Raw genomic sequence first — 27,318 nt, 5'->3', positions numbered from 1 at the left:
TCAGTTTTTATTTTTTTTAGCGAAGGGTTTAACCGTTTGTTGAAGAATTAGTGATTTAAATAAGAAAAGATCTATGGTATTAACTGTCATTTTCTACTTGGTATTAACCTGTCTTTTCTACAAATCAAAAGCATAACAATATAGTTGATTTTTAACGAATAGGTAATGTCTTGTTAGCTATATGCATGTAAACGTTCTGTGTTGTTCTAATGCATGGAAAAATCAAGTTATAGGAAAGGAAAACTCTGCTTTAGGAAGTAAAGGTTCAAAAAAGCAAAAACATGATTGGTAGGTACCTCCGTGCATCTAGGTTCAATTTCCCATAGATCTCATTCCACAAGGAAGTAAATCAATTCACTTTCTTTTTTGACTTTTCATCCCTCACCTCAAAAAAAATTTAGCAAGCTCTTTTTTTTCTCCCTTTTTTTGTGGCTAAAGCAGTATCATATTAATAGGTCTGATGGTAAGTTACAATTTACAAGCATACACCTCTCACTGACTTTTTCTGTAGAGGCAAGGAAGATGTACCCAGACAACCAATTGAATGGGAAATACTTCAGAGGAAATGCGGCTGTGTCAGGATATGGTTTTGGTGATTCAGCAGGTGATTGTAGTCTCTGTGATAGTTATGGAACAAGAGTTCATTGCCTCTAAGTCTTGAAACCACAAGCAGTATACGGTTTGGTATGTGGTTGTTAAGCTTCAAAGCCCAAGTGAGAGTTGAAAAAATTGAACAGCTGCATGTTTCCTGAGATTTACTCTTCTGTCTTAAAGTAAATGAAAAAAGCAAAAGTAAAGTTACATTCCCTATGTGTGTTTAAAAAAATAAATAATCCTGAACTAAAATTCTGGCATCAGGTGAGTAAGTACAACTGGCTAGCCATAAAAGTGCTGCACTCTAATTGCTAGTCTGCTGCATCATAGCTATGCTGTGTACGGTCATTCTTCAGGGTTTTTTTCCTCAACTCCAGGCTCTACTTTATGTTCAGGAGAACTACCACTGATGTATTAGAAGCTCAGGAATTCCCAGACAGCATATAGATACCACTGACCCTCTTGGACAAAGGCATAACAGTTTGTTGCTGATCTGACACTTCATGGTCCTGTAACCTTCTGCCTACTTCTTGCTCTCAAAAATGGCTGCTTGCCTTTCAACTCCCATATAAATCTTGTTCTGTCTCCCTTTTACATTTTCCCAGTCTGGGAGCTTGATGGGGGTATTCTGAGCAAGAAGCACACACATGCTTGTAGGCTTTAAGAGAATGAACTTTTTTTGCATAGTGGTTGTGACAGCTTCTGACTTTTTTGGGGTTTGGTTGGGTTTTTTTCTTCCCTTTTTTTCTTTTCCTCTTCTTCCCCCCCCCCCCCCCCCCCCCCCCAGCTCAGAAGCAGTGGCTCCTAATGCCTACCACACACATAAAATAACTCTGAAGTGTCTTGCGTAGCACAGTTTAGGAACATCTGCTTTAGGTAGTGCAAGTGTTTGCGAACAAAGACTTGAGTCTTCCAAATGCAGTGATGGAAATCTCATTTTTGGAGGTAGGCACATGTTGACTTAGTGTGGTGTTTCTGGAGTGATTAATTAGCATGCTGTGAACTAAGTTCAGCATCGCTCAGTCACTTAAAGAAAAAAAATACACAACTTGGTTGTTGGTTTTTCCTTCTACTTAAGAAAACAGCAGCGTGTTAAGTACCACTTTGTGGCAACTGAAGATATGTACCCCATTTAAGGAAGACTACTGCATAAACACTTAACATTCCACACTTAATGCTGTTACTCTTTCTTTAAAAAGCAACATTAAAAAGGATAAGAACATAAAAAATCCTGAGTTTAGCTGTCCTGTGTAGCAGAGCTTGAGTTGGTTTTAATCTGTGTTGTGAGCAATTCAGTGGTGTATAATGGTTTTTGAGATCTTTAACAGGAGATTTTTTAATTTCTTTTACTTTTTTAATGGTCTTAAGAGAAACACCAATCTGCTTCAACAAACAGTTCAGGGCTTGCTGAGCTTCATTTTGGAAATGGCTTAAAAGAAAGTGGTCTATGAAAGTTGAGGAAAATATACACAATCTGGTTAAACTTCAAGTTTTTGGGTTATGTGAATGTTTTAAAACAGGATTTTATACCTTTATGGTATATATGTTAGGGAAATCTAGTAAAATCTAATGACTTTGTTCTGTAAAGTGCTTTTAAATCCAGTGTGTTTCTTCAGTGTCATAACTTCAGCCATGTTTAAGAATGCCATAGCTACTCTTAATGCTTTTAAAAGAAACACTGACTGCATGGGTGTGATATTGTAGGGTAAAGAATTCAGTTACTCTGCAACTTATATTTTGCAAAGCATTTTGCTTTAAGCATGCAGCAGGCATTTTTGTATAAGCCAGTAGGGTTGACATCATCTGCCATGTAACTGACTTGATAAACTGTCCTGCTTCTGATGTCTTACATGGAGTGCTAGAATGTCATGCAAGGTACTGAAAATGTAATTAATTCTATAGATGTGAAAAAAACCCCAACCTTAATTCATTACTTTTGGTCACAATTTTTCTGCAGTTGCTCATACAACTTTACTGTTTAGTAGCAGTAAATTTTGTAGACAGTAGCGGTTGTGGCTTCAGGAGCAGGATTTAATGTGTAGATTTGTTGGGGTGGGGAGAGAAAACAGTAAGAGCTTAGGTGTTAAACTGCTGATGCTCATGCTAGTTTTCTATTTTAAAGGGTCTAGCACTAGGATGTTGGGGTTTTTTTCAGACTTGTGACATTTCTGGTACCTCAAAAGTCAAGAGATCTCCATCAATAAATTTTTGAGGATAAACTGCTGATGTTGAGATTTGTATATTTGAGCTGAATTAGGAAAAGTTTAGTACAACACTGTCAACAGGCTTTCCAATTGCATTTAGTCTGATTTGTATATTTTGAAAACATTTTAAAACCAGTACTTAAATATTTAACTCACTTCAGAATTCAAGAGCAGAATAGGCATTTGCTTCTCAAACCATATCAGAAGAAAAGGTTACTAGGCAGTTTCAGTTCATGATAAGTTATGGTGTTTCTGTTGCTTTTTTAACTTTTTTGCATTAGTGATATAGAAAGAAACATTGATTGAGAAAATGTTAAAAAAAAAAAAAGTAGCTAATTGCCTGGACTTTTGAGGTGCTATATTGTGCAAGGTGGTTTCCTTCTCAGACACAACTTGTGCTTGCTTAATTGAAAGTGTTTGCAGTAGTGGGAACAGGCTTTAAAAAAAAAAAAACACAAAACAACAAAACAAACAAGCAACCCTGATCTTGTTTTGCCTTACAGGCCAAGTAAAGGTTAACTTTAGTAAACAGTAAAAGGCCTTGATTGTAAAGAAGTAAAAAATATTTGTGGGAGCGGGCCTGTGTGTGCAAGCAGATCACCCTTCACCAAATGGATACCTGCCTGCTCATAAAATGTAATTTAGGGTATGTTCAGAATCAAAAGTTGGGGCAAAATTTCAAGAAGTGATGAATGCATTATAAATAGATCAGTTGTATTTTTAACCTCTTCAGCAAATGCTTTTCCAGTAAAATGTAGACTTGTAAAAAAAAATTGGAGCCAACACTGGATAAAAGCAGAGCACACTTCTACAAAATCATTAGGATGCGTGGTCAGAGAATTAAATAAGACAGACACCTGGTAAAAGAGAGAGAAAGCTATAAAATCTGTGTATAAAAAAGAAAAGTTTAAAAGCATACTAAGAGTAACAAAGAACAACTTTTTACATTAAGCAATAAGGATGCCTGGAAGAAGATGGAATGAGTGGAACATTGTAATAACTATTATAAGCTATATGGGAAAAAATAAATCAAGCGAAGAGTTGGATTACTAATAATGTAAAAAATGTGGTGAGCCTTACGCTGCGTCTCCTAACTTAAGAGAAGAAAGTATTAGAGATACTAATGACAGAAGTGTCTGAGGAGGCAAACTTCTGAAAATAATATGACATCAGGCTCTACCTGTTACGTGTGCAAGAACACTGGAGGAATCTTGTAAGATTTTTTTTTCTTGCAGGATTTGAATCTGCCTGAATTAGACCAAAACAGAAGAATGGGAAAAAAACTTGCACAAAATGGGGCTTGATAGGAACCTTAGCAAGTGTTTCTATTCCATACCTCCCAACTTCAAGTTACTTTGCTGTGATTTTGTCACCTGCAACATCCATTCCAGTCTGTTTGCTAGTGCAAAGGAGATGTGTTTCTAGTGCTACCATTTACTTATGTTTCCATTCATCAGCTCAGGCAGCAGTGCTGAGGAGCAGCTCACATTGTGAAATGCATCTTGCCTCTGGAGCAGTATGGCTCAAACGAGTCGCTACATCTATATACAAAGACATGGTTTTGGGAGGGCTATTATATATTATAGATAGTGTGTCTCTCCATTAAATGGCAGAATGAAAACTATCTGAAGTACAGGAGTGGGGACAGATTATCTGATGTCTTTTTGTGCCTTCCTCTAACTGAGGTCTTGTACCTGACTGTTGGTGACTGACTTAGTGATAAACAGCTAAGGCTCTCCCTCACTTTTAGTCCTTTACCTTATTTTCCAGTTTAAGCTCCTAAATGTCCTAGAAGGGAATATAGCCATGTTAATTTTTGCTGCTTCTCTCCTGGGAAACCAATATGTAAATTACTTTATAATCTCTTGAAGAGGACTTGTCTGATTAAGGAACATAAATGGAAATTAACAGGGAGGGAAGGCGATATCAGGTGGAAGGGGGCAGATGCAAATGATACACTATTAAATGGTTATAACTTCAGAAAACACTTCTGCTTTAAACCCATCTCAGAGAAAATGGCCTTTGCAGAATCCTTCAGTGCTGTGCAAAGTCATGTGCTCCTTGAAACTTTACGGGATCTTATCTGTGTGAAATTGTACAGGAAAAGATCTGTCTCCCTTCGGATCTGATAATGGCCGCCAAGCCTAGAGTTGCTGTCTTTCATAAAGTGGGTCACATTCCTTTCAGGATGAAAATAAAACATGGGAATCTACACTGTATATAAATATTTTCATACTTGAGGTATCTTTCAAGTATTCTGAAGATTCTTTGGCTTCATTAGCCAGCCCCATACCCACAGCCATATTAAAGTAAATGTCAAATTAGAGCCGTATTAATTTAAATGGAAGGTACAAGAGACTTTTGGAGGAATTGCCTTAATTGCTCTGTCTCATTTTGTGTTTTTTTTCTTTAGCAAGTTACAGCAATGAGAACGCAGCTATATTTCAGACATTTTCAGATTTTCTTACTCAGCGTTTCATGATGGCACTGTCTGCACAGCTACATGATTCTTACAGGCATCCTTCCAGGGCTCCATCATCTTTCCCTGGTGGGAATTCCTGTCTTTATATAGGTGTTTACTGCCTTTGTATGTCATGACCAGATTCTCTCCTTTCTGTTCACCTTTGATGGAAGAACCCAGTAGGTCCTATTAGGACCCTTCTTAGCATCAAGAAATTGAACTCCATGTTCAAGGGACTTTTAAAATGCAAATCATACCATTAAATGCTTATAGGCATACTTCAGGTGTATAGATGTGTGGAAGGTTCTCTGGGAAGATGTGAATTCAAGATTATTGCTTTTAGTGTTAACCACCATGATATGACACAGGAGGATTTCATCTCCCTTAATTATAAACTTCATGCTTAACAGAGGGTGTAGCTCATTTGGCAGCATCTGTAAGATGTCTGGGGAATCAGCTCTGTGTTTTAATAGCTTTATATTTTTGTTTGTGATTTCATCATTACAATCAGTAGGAACCAAAGCAGTAAAACATTTCGCTAAATGCTACTTTTTGTCAAAAATCAACCTAGGAAATAAAAAAAATCCATATTGTGGGATTTTTACCATATTTAGATATATATTAAGGCCACAAACTGAACTGTCTTCCTCTCAAGACATTGATAATAGCCTTAACTGATTTACACATAAATGATACTTGTGTAATTTCTGGTAACTCAAAAATTAATTTCACCCTGATAAATTGTTAGCTGATGCAGTAAGTGCGACTATAACATTGCTACAGCATCACCTTTTCCTTCTGCTTCTCTGAAAATAAATGTTGCTGTCTCGTTTCTGAATGTGTTTCTCAAATTGAATTTAAAGATGAATTGCCACCCCACTTAAAGGCTTTGTATAAGGAGTTTACATGTATAAGATAAATGGAGCTAAAAGATGCAAATAATAAATAATTTTATAAAAGCTGATGATTGTTGTATTTTTATGCCATGCAACAATGGAAGTTGTAATCAGCTGTGATACCCAAATTTGGTTTTTTAGTTTTATGAGCAGAATAGATTGTTTATAGCACAAGCTTTTGCTGTTTTGCTTGCAGAGTAAGTTGCTTCCAGGGAACAGGTTGGATGTCAAGTATTTTGTCACTTGAATTTATCCTGCAAAGCTGGCAGCTATATATTTTTGTATGTGTAGTCAGTGTAATACTGCTAAAGGTTTGGAATGAAATAGTAGATTTTTTGGCACTAGGATCTAAGGATGGAAATGCCATTTGGTACATAAAAGCAGAAAGTTGTAAATTACTACAGTACTAACTAGACTAAACATCCATAGTTCCTTTCTTAAGAAATACATTACTGAACTCCATCTAGTTTATTTATAATTTACCCTTAAATTATGCCAGTTATGTTTGAGGAGAGTGGCAACTATTGGTAGTTTTCACAACCTTCTATGCATGAAGAGCAGGAAAACAAATCTAATACTATAGACAGGACTTTTTTAATAATGTCTTTTGTGGCTAAAGCTAGAAGTAGGCTAGGAAAGTTCATAGCAATATGATAACTTTTTGTCTGCCCTAGAAAGCCAGGCTGTCCTGAAGAAGGAATGGCTGACAACTTCATGTTTGTCTTTTATGAGACTGAACAAGATCAGTTCCATCTCAGAGGTTCTGGATATGCTTTGTGCAAAATAGACCATGTCTATCCCACCTGCTATTTTAGCTTTTTACAGGTTGGTACCTTCCTCTGCTCACACATTAGTATAGTCATCACCAGTAACATGCCTTTTTAATTTACTTTTGCACTTGAACTTTTGTGTTTAAACATACCTCAGAGACTAGTCAGAAGTTATGCTTTTAGCAGGGTGATTATTTTTTTTTCCTGAGTAGTTGATATACGTGTACCACAAAACAGGTACAGGCTCATTTCACTTTTCCTAAATTGATAAAATAACATAAATCACTAACTTTTCCAGCAGGTTTGCACAGCTTAGTTGTTTTAATTGAATATGTTTGGGTCAGAGAGTTAAGAGCAGTTTATGGAATATTAACAATTGTAGGGAAAAGATAGTAGTGGTCTTCTGGTCTCTTTGATAGTAAATGTAATGTTGGATGCAGTGACATTTAATATTTGGCCATCACATTTGCAAATATTTAATGTATGCAAAGGAGGCTTATGATTTTGGGAGGCTGTACTTGATGTTATTGAATATGTTCTATTAAACTTTATTCATATTTCTGTCTCGCATTAGCAGTTAAGCTTTGCAGCAATGAGTAAAGATGGGTGGCTGTGAATGCTGAGTTGCAGGGGTCTACAACTCACTGTATTAAGGAAGCGCTATTGGTTTTGTTTTACATGAGCACCATATGCTATGAACTGTCGTAGCTTAAAGGCAAATATGTCCCCTGCTAAAGCTACCCAAGTTGTAGAGCTAGTAATGTCCATTTCCATGTGGGAAAGCAAGCTGGGGTAGTGTTTGATGGCTGTCTTACCATCACAAATCAAACCCTTGCATTCTTTGAACTGTTGCATTTATTTCCATCTGGTTACTTGTGTTTTGCTATAAGAATGAGGATCATTCAACTTTATACTCATTTGGAATGCAGGTATCTGAAACTGAACTGCAGAGTTAATAAACTGTATCAAAAAAATGTTTGTATGCAAGTGCTATCAAACTCTTCTAAGAAGTTTTCATGTCTGTTGGAGAAATAGAAACATTCTTTTATTTCCTTTTATAAACTTAGATGAAAAGGTAAAATTAATTCCTCAAATTATGATTGGCAGTTTTGTTACAGAAATGGTGACATGCAAAGCAGTAAGGGGGATGAATATAGCTTTTGCAAAAAATTCTCATATTGCTGTTGCTTCTTTTGTACTGTAAGGTCAGGGTGATAGTATGAAGCTGTGCCCAGAATCAATCGGTACTCATTTCTACAAAATGCTTCATAGCAGCAGTATATTTGGAAAAAAAAAAAAAAAAAAAAAAAAAAATTACTATCAGAATATGATGTAGTTTACAACCAATAATTAAGACAGTCTTCATGAGTTCAGAATCCTCCTGCACAAAGGCCTGGGATGCAGGAAGGAAGTGGGGTTCCTATCAGTAACAGTCACCATCTGAATCCTGGGAAGAGCTCCGTGTCATCTTGTAATCTGTCCTCTGCATTTCCCTTGTTAACATATTAAAACTAATAATAGTTTCTCATTCTGTTTTATCAAAGCTAATCTTCGATTAGATGGATTAATTTTAGAACTAAAGCAAATGTCTTAAATATGGGGGTAAAACTTAGTTTCTATTAAAAGATTAAACAGGTGGTGAATACTTGCAACTGTACTGGATTGTTTTATATAAAAATATATCTTGTCATTAATGAATGACAGTTGTCAAAGAAATATATTTATAAATGTTGTTAATTCAAAAGGCCTAGTAAAGCAGATGGAGTCAGTTGACTGAAATTGTCAATAGAGTATTTAAAAGTATTTTTGCACAATTTTCTCTCCTATTTTAAACTAAATGTATATATTTCTGGAATTGTGTGTGGGTTTTTCTGGTGAACATAGAGAACAGAAATAGTTAATATAAATCTTTTTACCTAAGAATCAATTGTGCAAAGATAACTTGATGCACATTTTGGGGATGAACTGCTCAACTACCAGAAGTGCTTTTGCCTTTTCTTCCTGGCTAAATCCCAAATATTCTAAGCATATGGAACAATTTAGCACAAAATACGTAATTATCAAACAGATCTGTCTTTGCCACCTTGAACATTATTTCATGTGGCAGGGTAAGTGAAACCTCATGTTTAGATTTTATTTCATTTGATCTTCTGCTGTATTGGCAGAAGATTTAAAAAAAAAAAAAAAAGACAGATGGCACCATTAAAATATGAGTTGATTTGTGCTTACTCTAATATGAATCTGAATATACTTGATAAAGGCATGGCACAAACTTCTAACTGAAATTTTGAAGCAAAGAAACCAAAGTACATTTATCTTGGTAAGAACCTGAACAATCTATGTAACTGTAAAAACAAGTTTAATATCATGCAGGTGTTCACAAGCAAATGTATGCACATTATTACATTCATTATAAATAAAGCTGCCATCAAATTTTGGCTTTAAGCTTGTTTCTGTTTTTCTTTTCTATGTGGAGGCCAAAATCAGTGAATGCTAATTCTCCATTGCAGTGTCCACTCTGTGGGCAGATATCCTTACTGATGTTGTAGCCTTATCTATAAAAAACACTTTTTACATCATAAAAAATGTGCTGTCAAGATTAATTCAGTATGCTGCCTGTTAAGTGACTTCTGATTTCTCTTAATTACCTTACTTTGCTCTAAAGTCCTTCCAAAACTGTATTTTCTGGACTAGGTTATGTATTTCCCATGAAGCATCCATTCCATAAGAGTGGAATGGCCCTTTCAGCGGGGACTGGATCAGGGATGGATCTTGTCCTTCGTGGTCAGTGCCTCCGCTGGGAATCTGCTTTCTGATTTTGACTTTGAGGCTTGGGAAACTTTTGTTCATTCTTTTCTGTATGATAGAAATTTTTCAACAGGAAGAGTAGGCATTACCTGTATCCCCAGCTTTAAGACTGACTTCTGCTGCAGTAGGAGAAAGGAGTGGGAACCACATGTAGCAGAGGGAGGAATGAGGGTGGTTATCTTGATACTGTTAGAAAGGACTATGTAATTTTCTCCAGACATATAAAAGAATTAGTGGGCTACCAGCTGTCAGAAGAACCTGGATTTATGCCGTATGGGGGAGAGTCAGGAGAACACCTAGTTTCTGCACCATGCTTGGGGTCAGGGTGAAGTGGGTTCCAAGCCCTTCTTTCTCATCCAGAGGGAAGTATGGCAGCTATACATGGTGGGGCTTACAGTGAAACTTAGGAAACTGAAGTACATATGGTATTTAGACTGTGAGGTTTCTAAATAGCATATTTGGTATAGAACCCCAAATTTCATGTATCAGGTCCTTTATATGGATCTGGTCTTCTGGAGTTGAGTTGTACAGTACTCTGACCTATAGCCATATCAGTATCTATTACAATTGTACATGTTAAAAAAAGTATTTCCTATTATGTAACTGTTTTCAGAAGTCTGGGAGCCAGACAACAACTGTTCAAACCACCTACAAAAATGTTAAGAATATTTTTCACTTCAGTAGCTACAGTTAATAAATAACAATGAAAAGTATTTTTATAAACTCGTAGTTGTTCTTGTTCTTGCTTTTCTGGCAGAACTTAGTGATGGGGAGGACTGTTCATTAAGTTGGACTAGTTGTCTTTTGTTTCTTCCTTCTGAAGATTTTGGTGGAGTCTCCTGAAGCAGTCTTTGAGATAGTATGGGTTGGTCTGTTCCCATAACACATGGTTATTCCATTTATCAATTCCAGTTTAAAACAGCTGAGATTCTTTAGAATATCTGAGAGAGATGACATTCAATTTGTAAAATCAGGTTACGTTCTTGTAAACATAACTGGAACAGGTACAGAGAAGGCCTAGAGACTGTATATCACAGGAGATGACTGACTTTGTCGTGTTTAGCATGGCAAAATGAAGGCTAGGCGTTATGATGGCTGTCTATGAATTTACTGGGTAGGGTAACACTGAGAAGGGAGAAGAGCTGTTGAAGTTAATGGGTAGTGGTGTCACAGGAGGACATAGGAGTAAACTGGATGTGATAAAATGTACACTGGAGTTTTGGAGTTTCTAGTAGCAAAATACGCCTTACTAGAATAGGAAAAAAAAAAAAAAGGAGGGACTAAGTATTCTTAAGATTTAGCTTGATATTTACTGTGGTGATGTCCCTCTCAAGTCTTAAATTCTTACAGCGGTTACTGACTGAATATGTTGCTTTGTCTCCTTTAAGACATTGCACCTTCCAGCTTAGCTTTCTAGTGGCATTTCAGCTGCAGTGAAGGTTGAATATGCTTCAAAAGGCATTTTGAGAGGAAATGGTAATTGCTTACCTACAGCCTTTCAAATGTCAAAGTTTCTTTAGAAATAATAATAAATGGAATTCCCAAACAAGAAAAGAATGTGTGTGAAACAGAGTCGGTGAAATGGGCTGTTCTTTCTGTGCACCTAGCAAAGTCTCGTATTTTCTGTAGAACTGTGGAACAAAGTTATGTGGAAACAGATTGAAATCCCTTTTAAATTGTGATGTAGAATTTTCAACTCCAGAGATACAAGATGCTGCAACAATGCATCATGGGTACCTTATCAGCTCCATGGCCAGGTAGTGTCACAACTCTAGAAAGGTCCTTTGTGCTGTCAGTGTCTCATGATAAGTTGTATTTCTAAATAGTTTGGAAAACAAACAAACCCCACAATACAGACAGAAAACAAACAAAAAACCCCAACCCCTCCAACCCCTCCTGTCCCCAACCAAAAAAACCCTGCAAGTCCACACAAGTCACGTAGCTCTAAAGTGTGAAACTACAATGAGAAACTGAAAACTTGTATTAGAAGTCTGAGGTACTTTTGGTTTTGTGTGGTTGCCCTCCAGGGCAATCTTCTCAAGGCAGGAGCTTGCTTTGTGTACCTGTATCAGTGGGTCAATTAAGTGATGATGCTTAATGATGCTGTTTGAGTATCTATCCTGATTTCTGAGACAGTTTATTAACAGTACAATGGAAGTATTGAAAATATTGAGACAATTTTATGTAGTTTTTCGTTTACTGAAAAGCTTGTGCTATGAAAGGGATGTATCATTTCAGTGTTTAGAATTATTGGGAACAGAGCCTTCACTGGACTGATTATTTAAATCGTAAGTAAAACTCTAGATTAAATTTTGAATCTTAAAAACATATGTTAAAATATTTTTAAGGGAAAAAAAAAGATTCTGTTTATGAGAACTGGTAGCTGTGCCTGGTAATGCACTAATCAAACTAGCCTTTTGCTTCCTCTTTACTGTGGCTGTCTTCATCCACTTCCCACTCAATTGAGCAGTTAGTTTTCTGAAAGACTAGTAAATTAGTTGTCCAGTAGTCAGTGTATGTTAATACTCAGTGTAATGTATCTGACTGAAGCTATGGGGGAAGACAGCTGTCACTTTTGGAAACTGTTGCAATTAAAATATCATTCTTTTAGGATATTTAACCATGAAGTCCAAAATAACAGTGGAAACCCAGTGTCTTGTCCAAATTCTGGCTCAGGAATTCGCTATACATTTAGCCCATTACAAATAAACTCATTTGGTAAGATCTAATTCCTGTCCTGGTTACCTGCTGTTACCTATTCAGCTTTCTGTAGAAGAGCGAGGTTAAGGTTCATTTCTTCTAAGAGGCTTTCTGCTAGTATAAAAATAATACCAGGGAGAGCTGCAGTTTTTTCATAGAGGCTTTCCCATATTTCAGGTGCTAGAAAGAAAGGGTTTATGGTTTTCTTCTTCTTCCTGTTTATTATTTATTCATGTAGTTTAATATTTAGCAGAAAAATAGCTTGTCAGTACAACAACCTATTAAAATATATTTTCTAGTTTTATTATAAATGGGTTTTATGATTGAAATTGTCATTCAGTAAACACATAACTTTACATGCTGTAAAATGGCAAATAAGTTGCTGACTTGTTTTTTCGTCTTGTGTAACTTCAAGACATTTTAAAAAGTTGCTGATGTGTGTTTGTATGATCTTTTCTATAGCTATGCTATTTAATGACAAAAATGACAAATTTCAATGAAAATCTTCTATAGAAGATACCTATTCAAATACATACTGTGTTCAAGTATAACATATCAAAACCAGACTAAAGAAAGGGGAATTAAAATATGTTATGGTATTCCAGGATAAGGTGGTTTATCAACAAAAGGTGTAAAGAAGGGTTTCGAAACTTTTTGAAAGGGGTTTTTTCTGCTTTTGTTTGTTGTTAATGTTGGTAAATTTTACCAAGCAGCAAAATGAGATTTAAAAAAAAAAGAAAAAGTTGTGGATTTGTTGTTTTTTTGTTTTGTTTTGTTTTGTTTTTTTTTCCTGTAGAACAGTAAACTCATTTACTGTCTCATAAATAATCTTGTGATCCAGAAATGTAATTTCTGGGAAATTCACGGCTCCTTTTAAGTCTTGGCCAGTGACATTTGATTGAAATTTAGGTAAGAAAAAAGGTGATACTCCTGCCAAGTTTTTGTCTGTCTTATGATTTATAACTCTGAACATTGGGAACGTATCCTTACCATAGACCTGGAAACCAAGTAGCACTGGTCTGAGTTCAGAGACATGTCAATTTTGAAAGGGCAAGCAACAGACTTCCTTATGCCAAAAATAGCTTTTGTGCTAAATTATTTAAGTGTAGTATTTGATCACAGAAAAATGGAAAATAATATTTTGCACTTTGGACCTTTTTTACATAGTGGGGGAAGCCCAAGGATATTTTAAAACTAGATGGGGTTTGTTGGGTGAATCTGAAATGCCGCACGTTCAAAAACCATGGTACTTGGCATTGAGAAAAATGTTGTGTACTGTTTTTATTCCTCATGTGTATTTGTTATATATTGATTGCAACGAAGAGAATATTTTAGACTTCTGCAGCAGTTAATGTGTACCACTTCTGTGCTTTTCTGTTGTTGAGTGTAAAATATGTATGAAGACATGTCTGAAGTGTAAGTACAGTGGGCCCTTGGGAAGTTCTGGAGCTGTACCTTGACTAATTTCAGTCCAATGCTGACAATATATTCACTGGTTTATTTTTGGTTTGTAAGTCTGTTTTCATCCATGGTCTGTGAAATGTTCAAGGGTGATGCTTAATAGAACCTTAATATTGGAAATTCTTTATCCTGATTATACCAAGGGTATAAATAGTTTTCTTTAGTCTAGCAGACAAATACGGCCTTGTAGTAGTTGCTTTGGTGGCAACCCCTAAAGGTTCCTAAGAGTTTCTACTGAAACCTTTTGTATTAAGGCACTTTTAAACCTCAGAAACATCTACTTTTAGAAATTAAAATTTCCTTTTTCTGTTTTCTCTCTAGCCTAAGCATTCTGGGGCAAATGCTACATTTCTTTTTCCCTTAAAGAAAATTTCTTGTATACTTGAGCATGCTCACAGCTGGGTTGACTTGTGCTCTCTCTGCGGTGTCTGATTGTATAACTGAGTTTGCATTTTAGTTGGTCTGAATTTGGGTTAAACTAGAAAGTACTGGAGGACTGGAAATTGAGGAGTGCACATGCGCGGAACTTGCATCGTGTTCAGTGCAGGTCTGTGGAACCGAGGCGTTCTGGCTGGAGTCACTGGCACAATCTTCACTGCAAATAAGACACATGCCTGGAAATTCTTGATTTCTAGAGATTTGTACACATCAGGAGATCTGTATCTCTACAGCAGTTAAGTTACTGACTCTAAAAAGCCCAGGAAATTCCAAGAACCTGACCACGTACTTTTTACCCTTGTTCTGTTCTCTTTTTTTAATTAGTGGAAATAATTTTTTTCAGGCTTTTTGTTTTTGTTTTTCTCCTCCATCTCTCTTGTTAAAACTTGTTCTGGTAAGTGTTATTCCCTCTCAGTCTCTTTTTTCCTTCCCTCACCAGCCATAACCTACTAATACTTCTTTGAAAGCATTCATGGTGGTATGATTTATCCTCTTGTGATAGCTGCTTCATGGCATTTTTGCTCTCTTGAACCATGAATAATTTCTTTGAGGCCAAATCAAGAAATACCTGTCTCTCATGGCTCATAGTTTTTTTCAGTTGCTTTTCCTAAATGTGTAAACATGTTAATATGTCTCAGCATTAGCTGAAAATATGCTCATGAATCAAAGCACCATATCCTCTGAGGTTGAAGGTTGTTTGTTACTAGTTTTTTAACCTTTGTTTGGCTTTTGTTATGGAAATATCAAAATACAGGCAGCTCCTGCGTAAGTTTTATTGGTATTTTTCTGCTGAAAAAGTATACTCTTTGAAAGCAATTCCAGTATTGTCATAATTTGGCATATTCAGTCATTCACATGCTTAAGAGGAAAAAGGTATCCTTTGTACTAGTCACTCCCAAATGTACAATTTCACCTTCATTTTGCTTATGTGTACAAAATCTGGTTATTCAACTTCCATAACTAGTTTTGTAAATTGTTTTCTATGTATATTGCTCTGGACTGTGTCAGAATAGTGATGTAATTTTTTACATTTTTATTAATGTATTTACATTTGGTGTTCTGATAGTAAAGGAAAATACATGTTTTTATACATTCATTCATCCACAGTTTACTGTAATTTACAAGCTGTATTGTAAGTTGTAACACAGCTTACAAGGAAGACTGCCCTTAAATTGTTTCTTCTTCAGACATGTAAGAAATGAAAAGGCTGCTGCATATCACAGCTTTCAGATTTAATTGTTAATAGATGGAAGAATAATTGGAGGCCAAGATATTGGAATTAAAAAATGAAAACATGGAACTCTTCAATATTAAAAACTTGTCAATATTAGAAACAAGGATGTGTCTACCATATGTTGCCTTTTTTAGTACTTTAGTATAAATACTTGCTCAGCTTTTAATAGGATATAAATATACAATATAAAGCTGTCATGAAAATTATTCAGAATTCATATATGAAGGGATAGGAAATGCAAAACTTAAGTATGCAAAATACAGTCAAAACTCTTTTTTCCCCATATATAACATGTTTTACTTGTACATGCAGCCTACACAGAAGTCTATCTTACCTCTTTGTGTAACATAACTAAAACTTTAGAGATACAGTTACGGTAATTCTAAATTGTATTTATTTTCTCTTGTATCTCTAAGTACAGAGCAATCCTTAGCAAGTTTTATTAATGAAATGTACAGTTTATGCTATCTAGTAGAAGTGTAGTTATTTACAAAATATGCAATCAATGCATGTTTTATCTTTCTAAAAAAAAGCATTAATTGCATACTTTTCTTTGTGTTACTCAATAACTTTCATAAATGTTTTTGCCTTTATAGTCTCAGAGATAGCAGGTGCAAAATGTTTCATATAATCTTAAGTAATGGAGGTAGCTAAGGTTTCATATAGTTATGTGGATATACAGAATATTTTCTCCCACCTCTAATGGATCTTTTGCCAGTATAAACAGTTTAGCGTATACTAATGATTTAGGCAAGAGTTTAATATTAAACTCTGTTTTCTCAGCAGTGACCTCCTTGTCTTGCTTTGGCTGGTGAACTTTTTGTTGGAGGCTAGCATTTGTTGCTGAAGCGAGTAGGACCAGTCGCCTCATGAGAACTGTTGTTTTTTTAAAGTAGTCTAGAACAGACTAGTTGAATTTATAATTCTACTGGAAAGGTTATGAAACAGTCTAAGTTGGCTCTGACTGCAAACTTTGACCTGTTCAGCTGAATTGTGGGAACTGTGCCAAAATTTGATATAAAGCAGTTCTGGGAAGCTCTTTAAGATTAAATTCCAGGACTGCATGACTGATGTGCTAACGATATACTTGTGGTATTAGGCAAGTGTTAACTTCAATACAGTTTTAGGCTTGAACAGATCATTCACCTAAATGTAAAAATTATCTCCAGCCTGATTTAAGTAATTTGTTATATCTCAGTATGATGCTAAAAGGCCCAGTTAAAATTTGGCATCTTGGCATTCTCTCGCCTCTCTGTGGTGATCTACCCTGAATCCTCAAAAACTAAAACTGTTTCTATGCTTTTTCTTCGGGGAAGAGGTAGGAAAGAGAAAAGGTTCTAACTGCAGAGTATCTTGGTATGGTTTCCATGAAGCTTTTCAGCCGGCAATCACTGAATCAGTTTGTATTCAGCACTCTTATAACACGTGGCTGGTTTAGGCGAATTTTGAGATGGAAAGTCTGTTTAATCGTACATTTCTTCACTCCTTTAATAATAATGAGACATTTGGTGTGGGAATGCTCAGGTTTCAGTGGAGAATAATCTCTCCAGACTCCACGGCTAAGCACCAGCAAATGTGGTATATTTTCTTAATTTACGTCAGAAAAACTTCTTTAGTCACTCAACACAGAAAAAATTACCTTTATTTTTTTCTTGTGTATTTTGTTCTTTCTGATGCTTTCCAAAAATGCACTTTTTTTCAAATTAGGTCATTTCTAGATTTGAGGAAAACAGTGTAATAGAACTTGGTTTGGCTGAGTTGAGTATTGCCAGTGTCCTGATATACACTGCTAGGAATGCTCGTCTCTTGTTCTATGGCCAGACAACCAAATATTCCATAAGACAGTAGTCATGTGCAGGTTAAAGGCATTTTTATTAGATTTCATTTTTACTAATATTCCTTTTGAATATTTGTACAAATATTGTAGGTGTGTCCCTTCTTTCACGGAAACGGGAACTGGAACAGTTTTTGAATGCCTCTCTATTGCTTTAAGAAGTTTAACTGCCAAAATTATTTTCTTAAAGTAATACTAAAGTAGACAAGTATTTGTGTGTTAAATCGGGTTCCTATATGAATGCCCATCAGAAAGTTGGCTACATAGTTCCTGACATATAGTTTACGCTGAATTCTCTGCATCACCAGTTACTTTATTAACTTTGCTACCATTAGTACAGGTAGTGCCCCCTCAAGTATGTCAGTAGAGTGTATTTGCTCTTGCTCTGTGACAATTTTGCGGTTCTCTGCTGTTGTAACTTCTGGTAAACAGAGTAAGGAATCACCATTTACAGGATTCCTGCTGCAAGTGCTCTGGTAGCTACAGATGGCTGCACGGTCATTGATTTTTGCAAGCTGAACTGGATGAAATAGTGGAGAAGGGATTTCAAAGCAGCTGGCTGTCAAGTGAAGCAATGATGGCAAAGGGAACAGGAGTGACAGCCCAGAAGGAAGAGGACACCAGTTGCTGTGGGTTGCAGCTGGGGAGAGCATGTCTACCAAGCAGAAACCCTAGAGATCAAGTGTTTGAAGGTGAAAAAGGCCTTTTCATCCTGGTCTAAGGCCTCTCTTGGGGGATAGCATGGAGATGGTGGAAATGAGGTGGTGGATAGATTTTTTTAAATAATTTTCCTCATATTAGATTAACTTCTGAATATCTCAACAGATAGTTCATGAATTGATCTATCATGTAATATCAGTTGATTCAGCACACTGCTTATAACTCGTGCAGTTTAGGATATATCCCAAAGCAGTTTCTCATACTATTCCCTGCCATTCTCATGTTATTCCCTGGAAAGAAGAAAGACTGCTGAATACCTGTTGTCTGTAGGTATTGAAAATAATTTTTCAATGAATACTTATACCGTTTTAAAATGAAAGATGGCTTTTGGCAATAGTTAGGACTCAATTGCTTGAATTCTGTTCCAGACCTGAAGAAGCAGTTGTATGTCAGACTTACTTTCTTTTTTCCAGCCATACTGTTAGCCTAATAAAGTACACTAGATCTCTGTACAAATCTCTCATCACCTGAATGTAACAGTTAAAATCAGAGATAAGAAGCTGGTAAACACTGATGTTACCATCGTTATTTAACTTGTCCTTGTAGATATAATGTAAAACTGACTATCTTTCACATTTGCTGGTTTGGGTGCTAAAGCATTTCACAACTGTAAAACAAATATACCAGAAACTATAATGTTGTTCTCTGTCTAAAAAAACCCCACTATTAAAGGTCACTATCTAGTTTTGTTGTCTTTGGGATTTAGCTTTTACTTCAAATCAGGAAAGTCTGGGCAATGGAAATGATGCTTGTTGCTGGACATAGGATTAAGTGACAATCATTAACCTACGTGCAAAACAAGTGCTTACAATCTAGCCCTCTTACTAAAATCGTGTAGCAGATTATTTTTTTTTAACAGGGATAAACAACTTTGTCTTATTTTTGTTGCTTTAAAGTTTTTAATGGGAAATTTTGAGAAGCAATTTGCTTGTGTCTTTCATGTATTTTAGAGTATGCATACAGATTTTTGCTATTTACTCTGTGGGAGTAGTCATGTTTTAATTTCCTATGGCTGAAAATTAAGAGGGTATAGGCCGAAACAAATTGTACTTAATTCAGAGATTCAAAGATTCCCAATGAACTGTTGGGATTATTTGTCTGACTACATGAGTAACATAGACTACGAGAAGTAGCAGAATTCATGGCTGATTTTAAACTAGGTGATGTTGACTGTAATATTACCTTTGGATGAATTGCGCATTTTAGTTCTCCTTATCGTCATCTGTTACTATACCTCTAGCTGGTATTTCTGAGGCCACAGCATTGTGCGCTGTGACTTAAGTCTTTCCAAAATTACGGCTTCTCAAGATGGCCCTCCCATACTGTAAGGCAACTTGTTATTGGGGTCTGGTAGCCTTCCACTTGACTGTATTGAACCACACACACATTGCAAGTATGCAACCAGGTAGCTAACGTTGCTCAGTGTCAGGGACCTGTGTTGTCTCTGTTACTCTTACTTAACTTCTTTCTACCATTTTTTTTTTTAATGCTTGCTTGAAGAGTATTGATAAAGAAGTTTAATCACATGGGGCTGGTAATTACCATACCTTAATTGTATTAGCATTGTAAATTTTACAAGTTACATTTATAATTTTTTTATTAAAGTTTACACTTGGTTTGGATACTGATTTTTATTTTTGTTAATACTACTTTTAAATATTTATTATTCAAAGCTCTGTATCATCCATTCCATTGTCCTATCTCCCCAGCAGGAAATTCAACAAGCTGTTTTTAAAATCTTGTCTAAAATTTATGACGTCTTTTTGATCTAAAATATCAATATTCAGTCACTTCTGTTTAGCTCTGTTGGACTAAAAGGACTTCCATCATGAAATGTGAATATCTCACTTGTTATTCTCAGAAGTATTAAATAGAAATATTTGGTCTTCTTTCCTGTTTTTTTTCTACATTATTATTTATATTTTTATCAGTTCCACCTAAAAAGAAATAAATTTTGTGGTTGCGACTATGTGCTTCTAGCTGATTTGACTTTTGATTTTTGTGAAATTGGCTTTTTCTAGTACCAGCTAAAAAAAAAAAATCTAATTTTTATTTAATAAAGGGAATTTAATTTTTATGAAATCAGTGGAAGACCACACCTACCTAAGCAACATCTACACTTCAGTTTTGATGCCCTGTTATTAATGGAGAAGAGGGATGATAAAAATTTTCTTTTCCATAGATGGAACAGTTAACCTTTTTCCAACTTAGTCTTTAAAGGCATGTGAGTGTTTTAGAGCTGTCACGTAGCAATGCATCTCCAAAGTCTCAGAACATGAAGTCCCCTGTAGTGCGATCTCTTCGCCTTACCTATGGGTGTTGAGGCAGAAACTCCAGTGACTTGGGTGGCTTCTAGTAGGTGCTAGCTGGCCTATGATTTATCTATCAGAACAAGGTAAATTCAGTTTGGTTTTTTCTGAGGAGTTGTATACATCTGATGATGTATACAGCTGTAATTTCCACTGTATTTTCCATTTTTTTTTAAATACAGATTGTCAGCAATTTTCCATCTGTCTCAGTTAACAACAGCTTGAGTCCATCCACGTTCTGATTTCTGCAAAAGGTGTAGGTTCCAATTCAGCAAAATGTGTAACTTCAGGTGTACCTATTGCACCCTTTGAAAGTTAGGAGGAATATAGCCATACCAGTGCTTAGGCTGTGTTTGAATTTAAAATGAATTTGCAATTGCAATTCTGTGTGGCCTATTACAGGACTTTTTGACTATCTGGTAGGAAGAAGAGTATTAAGGTTTTAATTTCAAAGCAAACCCTCAGATAAATTCCTGACTGATTAATCAGTTAATGTCTTTTTTAGAACATGTTTTTCCTCTGTGGTGCCTTTGAGGGATATTTTAATGAAAACTGTCTGGCTTGAAAGTTGTTAGCTGCAGTAATAGCTTAAAAAAAATCTGAAAGGCATAATTTATCCTTCAGTCAATATACTTAGTGTAAAATATCATTTAACCTAGTTGAAAAGAGATTGAACAGGAGTTCTTCAGGTTTCTTGACTAAAGTTCTGAGCAGCTGAAAAATGAAGGTTTTCAGCAGGTTGAAAAATCATTTGGAATTTAGGGTGAATATCTCATTATTATGAGATAAACTGCTGGTATTTTACAGAAGTGCAGTTGTTTCTATAAATTTCCCTTGGTTTGCAGCTTAGAAATTTTGGGGTTGGGAGCAGGTGGTGGTGTTTAGCTTTATGGTAAAAGTTTAAGCTACAATTATTCAAGTAATTTTAAGCTGTTGAGATGCTACAGACCCACTCAGACTAATTTCAGATTTAGAGACTTTTTCTTTTTACAGCTATTTGGAAAGTAGATAAATTCCAAGTTATGGACAATCTTTGAGTATCTAGTTTTACTTGACAATGTCCTTTTTTATTAGAAAACATGGTGCAGAGATGGGAGGTAGTGTATCTCTTTCAGGTACTTTGAAGCAATTTGGTCTGATTCTTCATCCCTTATTGGGTAATTTTTTTTCTTTCAATTGGATATATTTGTGACCTGAATAATGGTGATTGACGTTGTAGTATTTTATCTAAAATTGGAAAGTTTGCTTAATTGTTTTAATGGTTAAAATTTAACTATGGCAGAAAAAACAACCCCACCCTTTTTGTTTGAAATGGCTTTCTTTGTTTTCTTTAATGTGTAATATGCATTTAGGGTTCCTGTTTCTTTCTTTCCTTTCTCTGAAGGGAGCTTTAGGTCTAGAGCAAGCTTATATCTGAGGTACCATAGCTTGATGTCTGAAATTAGATGGGATAAGAATAAGTGTAGGTGTTATCATACCTTAAAGCAGAGACATTATCAGGTTATAGGAGGTTGTTGTATGAAAACTATAATGTCCTTTATTAACAAGGGAAACAAACTGAAAGTAAGCCTTATAGTGAAAATAAGGAGAAGAAAAAGAAGGAATAAAATAAAGAGATTTGGTTTGATTTCAATAATGCTGATTTTGTTGTGAAAGTATTATAGTTTAGAAAGGAGACAGATGACAAATTTGGGTGTTATCTCTAAAGGTAAGGAAAAAGTCTGACACTGAAACAGAAATCTTTCATTAGATTGACTTTATAAGCATTTTCAAAATATAATTTTTTTCTTACACAAAATAACACATTATCACATAAATTTTTAGTGAGCCTTGCAAAGATCACTCAACTCTTTTCTTTCTTTTTTCTAGTTGCATTAAAATCTTCTAACTCCACAAGACCAGAAAGAAATGGCATTCAGGAAAACAGTAGGACAGCAAAATGTGGAGAAGGGATGCAGATCCTGGAAGGAGAACTCTTACTGCAGGTACGTTTTGCAGTGGACGTATTATACCAAGATTTAAATTAAAAAAAAAAAAAAAAAAAGAAAAAAAAAAAAAAAGAAAAAAAATTAGATTCTATTGTATTTAACATACCAGTTATTCACTGATGAGATTGAAAAAATGAAGTTTTCTTATTGTCAAATTCTTTCCTCATTTTCTTTAGGTTAATATTATGTAGCTCTTGCACTTTTCTCTGGTGGTAGTAGTGATACTGAAGAGCGGGTGTTAGACTACAAGGTCCTCTTAACATTTTGAGTCATTTCTTAGAGTTGGTTTTTTCCCATCTCTTTGCATCTATTGTTAATAAAGATATTCATATGAAGAAACAATCTTCATAAAGTTCAGATAGGTCAGTCATCTACTGTAGATTGGTAACTAATTGTCAAAAAAACAATTTCTCTTTAAAAGACCTTGGGCTTGCTGGATTATCTTGCTTTCTGAATGGTTTGAAAGAACCCAGAGTTCATAGTATAGGTTCAGGACAAATTTTAAAATACTATCATAACTTCTAGCAATGTGAACTAATGGAAAGTATTAATGAAAACCAGTGGGTTTTTAAAGTTATATAGTCTGTTTTATAGTCTGTTTTAATGTCCTAGAGTGTCAAAGCATATGAAATATAATGATATAATACTAGGTCCAGATTAAACTCAGGAATGACTAATATAAGTATTCCAATGTTCCAATTAGTTTCACAAAATAGATTTTACTGTGACCTGCAGCTCCATTTGAAATACGTTGATAATCTGTCTTGTACACAGGTTTCACACTGGTATATCTATCAGAAGTGGCAAATCATTAGATCGGTCAGAGCCAATGGTTTGCTTAGAACAAAATTAATTTAACTGTTTAAAGGGTAGAAAAGAAAACAGGTTCTAAGAATCCCACAAAACAATTATTGAAAACTAATGCTAGTTGAAAATTGTTTCCTAACTGACTAAAAAACTAGGACATGTATGTAGTTTTCTAACCTTAATAAAGTATGACAAAGAACTGTTATGGAGTTACTGCAGGTGAACAGCTTTCTTTTAAACAGAAATTATCTAAAAAGGTACAGTATATGGTATATATTGGAGGCATCTATTTGATGTGAAATCTAGTTATTTTTTATGACTTCTGAATGGAAGTTATATGAGGGAACTGCTATAGCAAACTGCTTTCCAGTATGAAAGTCAAATGGGTGATATACTTGTTTGTTACTGTAAATTCTGCCCCCCTTGGGAAGTAAGTAAATGACCTGAATTTCTTAAACAAATTTGTTTAGTAAATATTTTATATATAAAAAAAAATAATTATAAGAATGAATATGCAGATAGAGTTTTCTTAGGGAATATAGGAAATGATGAGTGATGAAAGTGGGAATTTTCTGGAAGATAACTGAGCATCAGTAAGATGTAAATTTTGGTAAAATCCTTCCTTTCTGTCTAAGCTTGGAAGTCTTTTGTGTCACACAGGTTTCTGTGAATTATAACTTATGATGAACATTTCCTTTTTATTTTTCTCTCTATTTTTGCAAAGTTGGTATGAATATATACCATATTGTTTATATTTGGTTTTATTTGTTCATCAGACGTTTTTTCTTGTTTCTGAACAAACAGAAGATTGTGTCTTTAATTTCCAACATAGGAACTGCCTTACCAATTCAATATATTGTGGAAGTAGAGAGCAAATGCATAGCCTTCCCTAAAATTAAGCTATATCTCCTTTAAAATTATTTATATTATTTCAGTTTCTTATTTTAGATACATAATCTATTACAGTCTAAGCAAGTTTATGATATGAAGTGCAAGTCAAAGGAAGACCTCTAAGAAATTTTTAAAACATCTGAATTCCCACCAGTAATGAACAGTTTTGTAATTGACTTTGCATTAGGAATATTGAAAGTATTTTTGTAGAAGCACAAATATTATCTCCAATGGTCCAAAATAATAAACTCATGGAGACATTTCGTTATGCCTTTAAAGAAAATTATTTTAGGATTGCATTTTGCCAAAACCTCCATCAGAACCAATCTCCCATTTATTGGTATATCCTGGATACATGTATGTTTTAAGGAACTTCAGTAGTTTGTTGCGCTAGATTTTTGGCCAAAAAACTGGCATTTTACAGAATTTTTGGCTTACAGAAGGCATCTGATTTCTGCAGTAACAATCCTGTTTTAAGATGAACTGCGTACCAGCGCCACTGTGAAATGTGATTGAATTCCAGGTACAGGAGCTGTACATAGCTTTGTATGAAACAGAGCAGAATAACCAATTTTAACATGTGGGCCAGAATTAGATACCGTGCATTTTGCAGACTTTTTCTATCAACCACCTGAGTTGAAATGCCCTGCAGAATAGGTCAGTAGAGGACACAAGCACCTGCCATTGCAGCATTCTGCTCCCTTGGAAATACTGTGAACTTCATCAAAACCAAAGATTCTATGTAACTACTCAAGATTTCTTGGATTGGCTATGCAATTTAATTTCACATTATTATTAAATTTTTTTTTTAGCTCATACTGTGTTCAGGTAAAGTTTGCTAAACTTGCATAAAGAGTTTTTATAGAGCTCACAACTGTTTATGAGAATAGGTAAGAGATGTCTACACATTAAATAGGAGTGGTTCACAGTATTTAAAGACCAGTCATTTAGTCAGATATTTAACTTGACTTAGTTAGACCATATTAGTAAAAGAACAAGAAAAAGTAAAACCATATCTCTGCAAAATATGGCAAAGCGACTATGGTGGTTACCATAGTGTGGGGCTATGGGAGTTAACGTTTGTGGAAGAATGATGCTGGTTTATAATAAAAATATATAATGTTGTTACAATAAGATATAGGATATCTTCACTTACTTTACATTTTTCTATGTTACAGTAATTTTGCGTAATAAAGAGTTTTTAAAAAAATGTATTTTGGGTATGCTGGCCAAATTTTACTTTGAATGCAGCTGAGAAAATTAAGTGGTACAATATACTTAATCCAGTCCCTCGAGACAGCCTTTTGTTAAAATCTTGACTGAAATCCATAGAAGTAAATCAGCACCTTTCAGATGAGCTGCCAAGTCACAAATGTACTGTTTGCTATCACAACAATTGCCATGAACCGTATTGATTGGGAGTTCAGATAAATTCCCTTTGCGTGACTTTGAGTAAGGAGCCGCTTAGTCTGCTGCTTCATGAAGGGGGAAATCTCTTCAAAAAACATTGTTTACTTGCAAGAGTCCGTTTGTGCAGAGGTTTTCTATTTTAAGTATGCTATAAAATGTTTTCTTGGACTATATAGGGGATCTTGATCACTTGATTTCCTGTCCACTTAGGCCTGTCTGCACTGTGAATAGAACAGATTTTGGGAATGGGTTTGTGACATGGCTCCCGCTTGTGCTGCGGGCAGCTGGGCGTACTGAAGGTTTGAGCTGCGCAAGCATTGCGAGCTATGGTTGATATTAGATAAACTTATAGTTGTTCACACTGCTGTCCTTCTCCTACAATCAAGAGTAATTAAAAGTCATCAACAGGGTTTGGCTGCTCCCCTGAATTTTCCAGGAGAACAATTTATTTATTTATTTTCCCCCATTAGATCCCGTTTTCTTCATTGTGCCATGTATACTGTAGAGACACAATGAAGAATCCTTCTATCTGTGCTATTAGATAATGATAACGTTTTTGCATGCTGCACATTTTATTGGGAGACTAAGGTATAGGTAGACTTACAGCCACAATAATTATCTGGAATTTTGTCTCTGAAGCTGACAGATTGGTGTGTTTCCTCCCCAGGCATTAAATGGTTTTGTATTAGTTGTTACAGCTGATGCTCTGGTTTTCTACGTCTCTTCTACTATCCAAGACTACTTGGGGTTCCAACAAGTAAGCTTATTTTTTCCTCTATTTTTTTGCAGAGGTTTTGCTTAATTTCAGAGGGCATCAGTGTTCATATTTAGGGTCTGATAGTTTGTGTAATAAAAATATCAGTTAGGTACTTTGGGTTGGATTACTCTGAAACCACATTACTTTTCTATCAGCTTACATAGCTAAAATGGGACCTCAGGCCAAACACAACAGGAATACAATTTCCAAAGTTGAGTTAGGCAAGATAGGAAATTTTCACACTTAATTAGTCTTTACTGGAACAACTGTTTGAAATTTATACTGTGGTGTTACCCGGTTTATGATGCTGAGTGAGACATAATTCAATGAGAAGGGAATTATTTTAATAGAAACCTTTCATACGAAATTAACTCCATATGCCTTGAGGTTTTAAGTATCAACTAAGTGATTGTAATATTTTTAGAATTTTAGTGTTCTCTTGCTCATATTTACTTTATTTTCTTACTTATTTCAAAACAAGCACTTGTTACTTACAATTTATGGTGCAGATCACTTATAGCTAACTTCCTTTGGCTTGCAAGCCAGGTACCAAAGTAGTAAAGACCAAGACCCAGTGGGCACATGTTGCCTTTCTTAGAACTCCTGGGATTTGTTTATGTTAAGATGATAGAAGCTTAGTTATAGTTATCAATTTATATCTTTGGGTACTGGATGATGATAGAGTCATTTGTTGTCTAAAAACGGGGAAACTCTGCTTGGTCTGCAATTTTAGCTAGCTGATAAGAGATGGGGGAATGTTTGTGTAAAAGAAAATATTTCAAACAAAACATAATTATTCCTGGGCTTACAGATTCTTTCAGTGTTAGGGAATGAAGAAAAAAGCTTGGAAAACAAATTGGGCATAAAATTTCTATAGTAATGCCAATAAATCAAGTGCATGATATAGAAGTAAAGTCTTAAAGTTACAAAAAGGAGCATTTCTGGCAATTTGTTCTGGAAAATACTGATTCTTTTATGAAATTTATCAAAACAAAGTTTGAGCTAGGCTTCTGCTTTTGCCAGCTCATCTTAATTT

At 35.2% G+C, this 27,318-nt stretch overlaps 1 protein-coding gene across 1 annotated transcript in view; it reads left to right on the top strand.

The window, feature by feature from the left end:
* The window catches only part of AHR (aryl hydrocarbon receptor), a 65,429-nt gene that overhangs the window by 18,613 nt on the left and 19,498 nt on the right, over positions 1 to 27,318 (top strand). Inside the window, exons 3-4 of the mRNA XM_049798400.1 lie at positions 22,299 to 22,414; positions 26,193 to 26,282. Coding sequence (XP_049654357.1) covers positions 22,299 to 22,414; positions 26,193 to 26,282 — 206 coding nt within the window. The remainder of the gene's footprint in view (positions 1 to 22,298; positions 22,415 to 26,192; positions 26,283 to 27,318) is intronic.

Source organism: Accipiter gentilis, chromosome 4 (assembly GCF_929443795.1).
Source record: "Accipiter gentilis chromosome 4, bAccGen1.1, whole genome shotgun sequence".
Classification (NCBI taxonomy): Eukaryota; Metazoa; Chordata; class Aves; order Accipitriformes; family Accipitridae; genus Astur; species Astur gentilis.
This window is presented reverse-complemented; position numbering and strand designations above follow the sequence as displayed.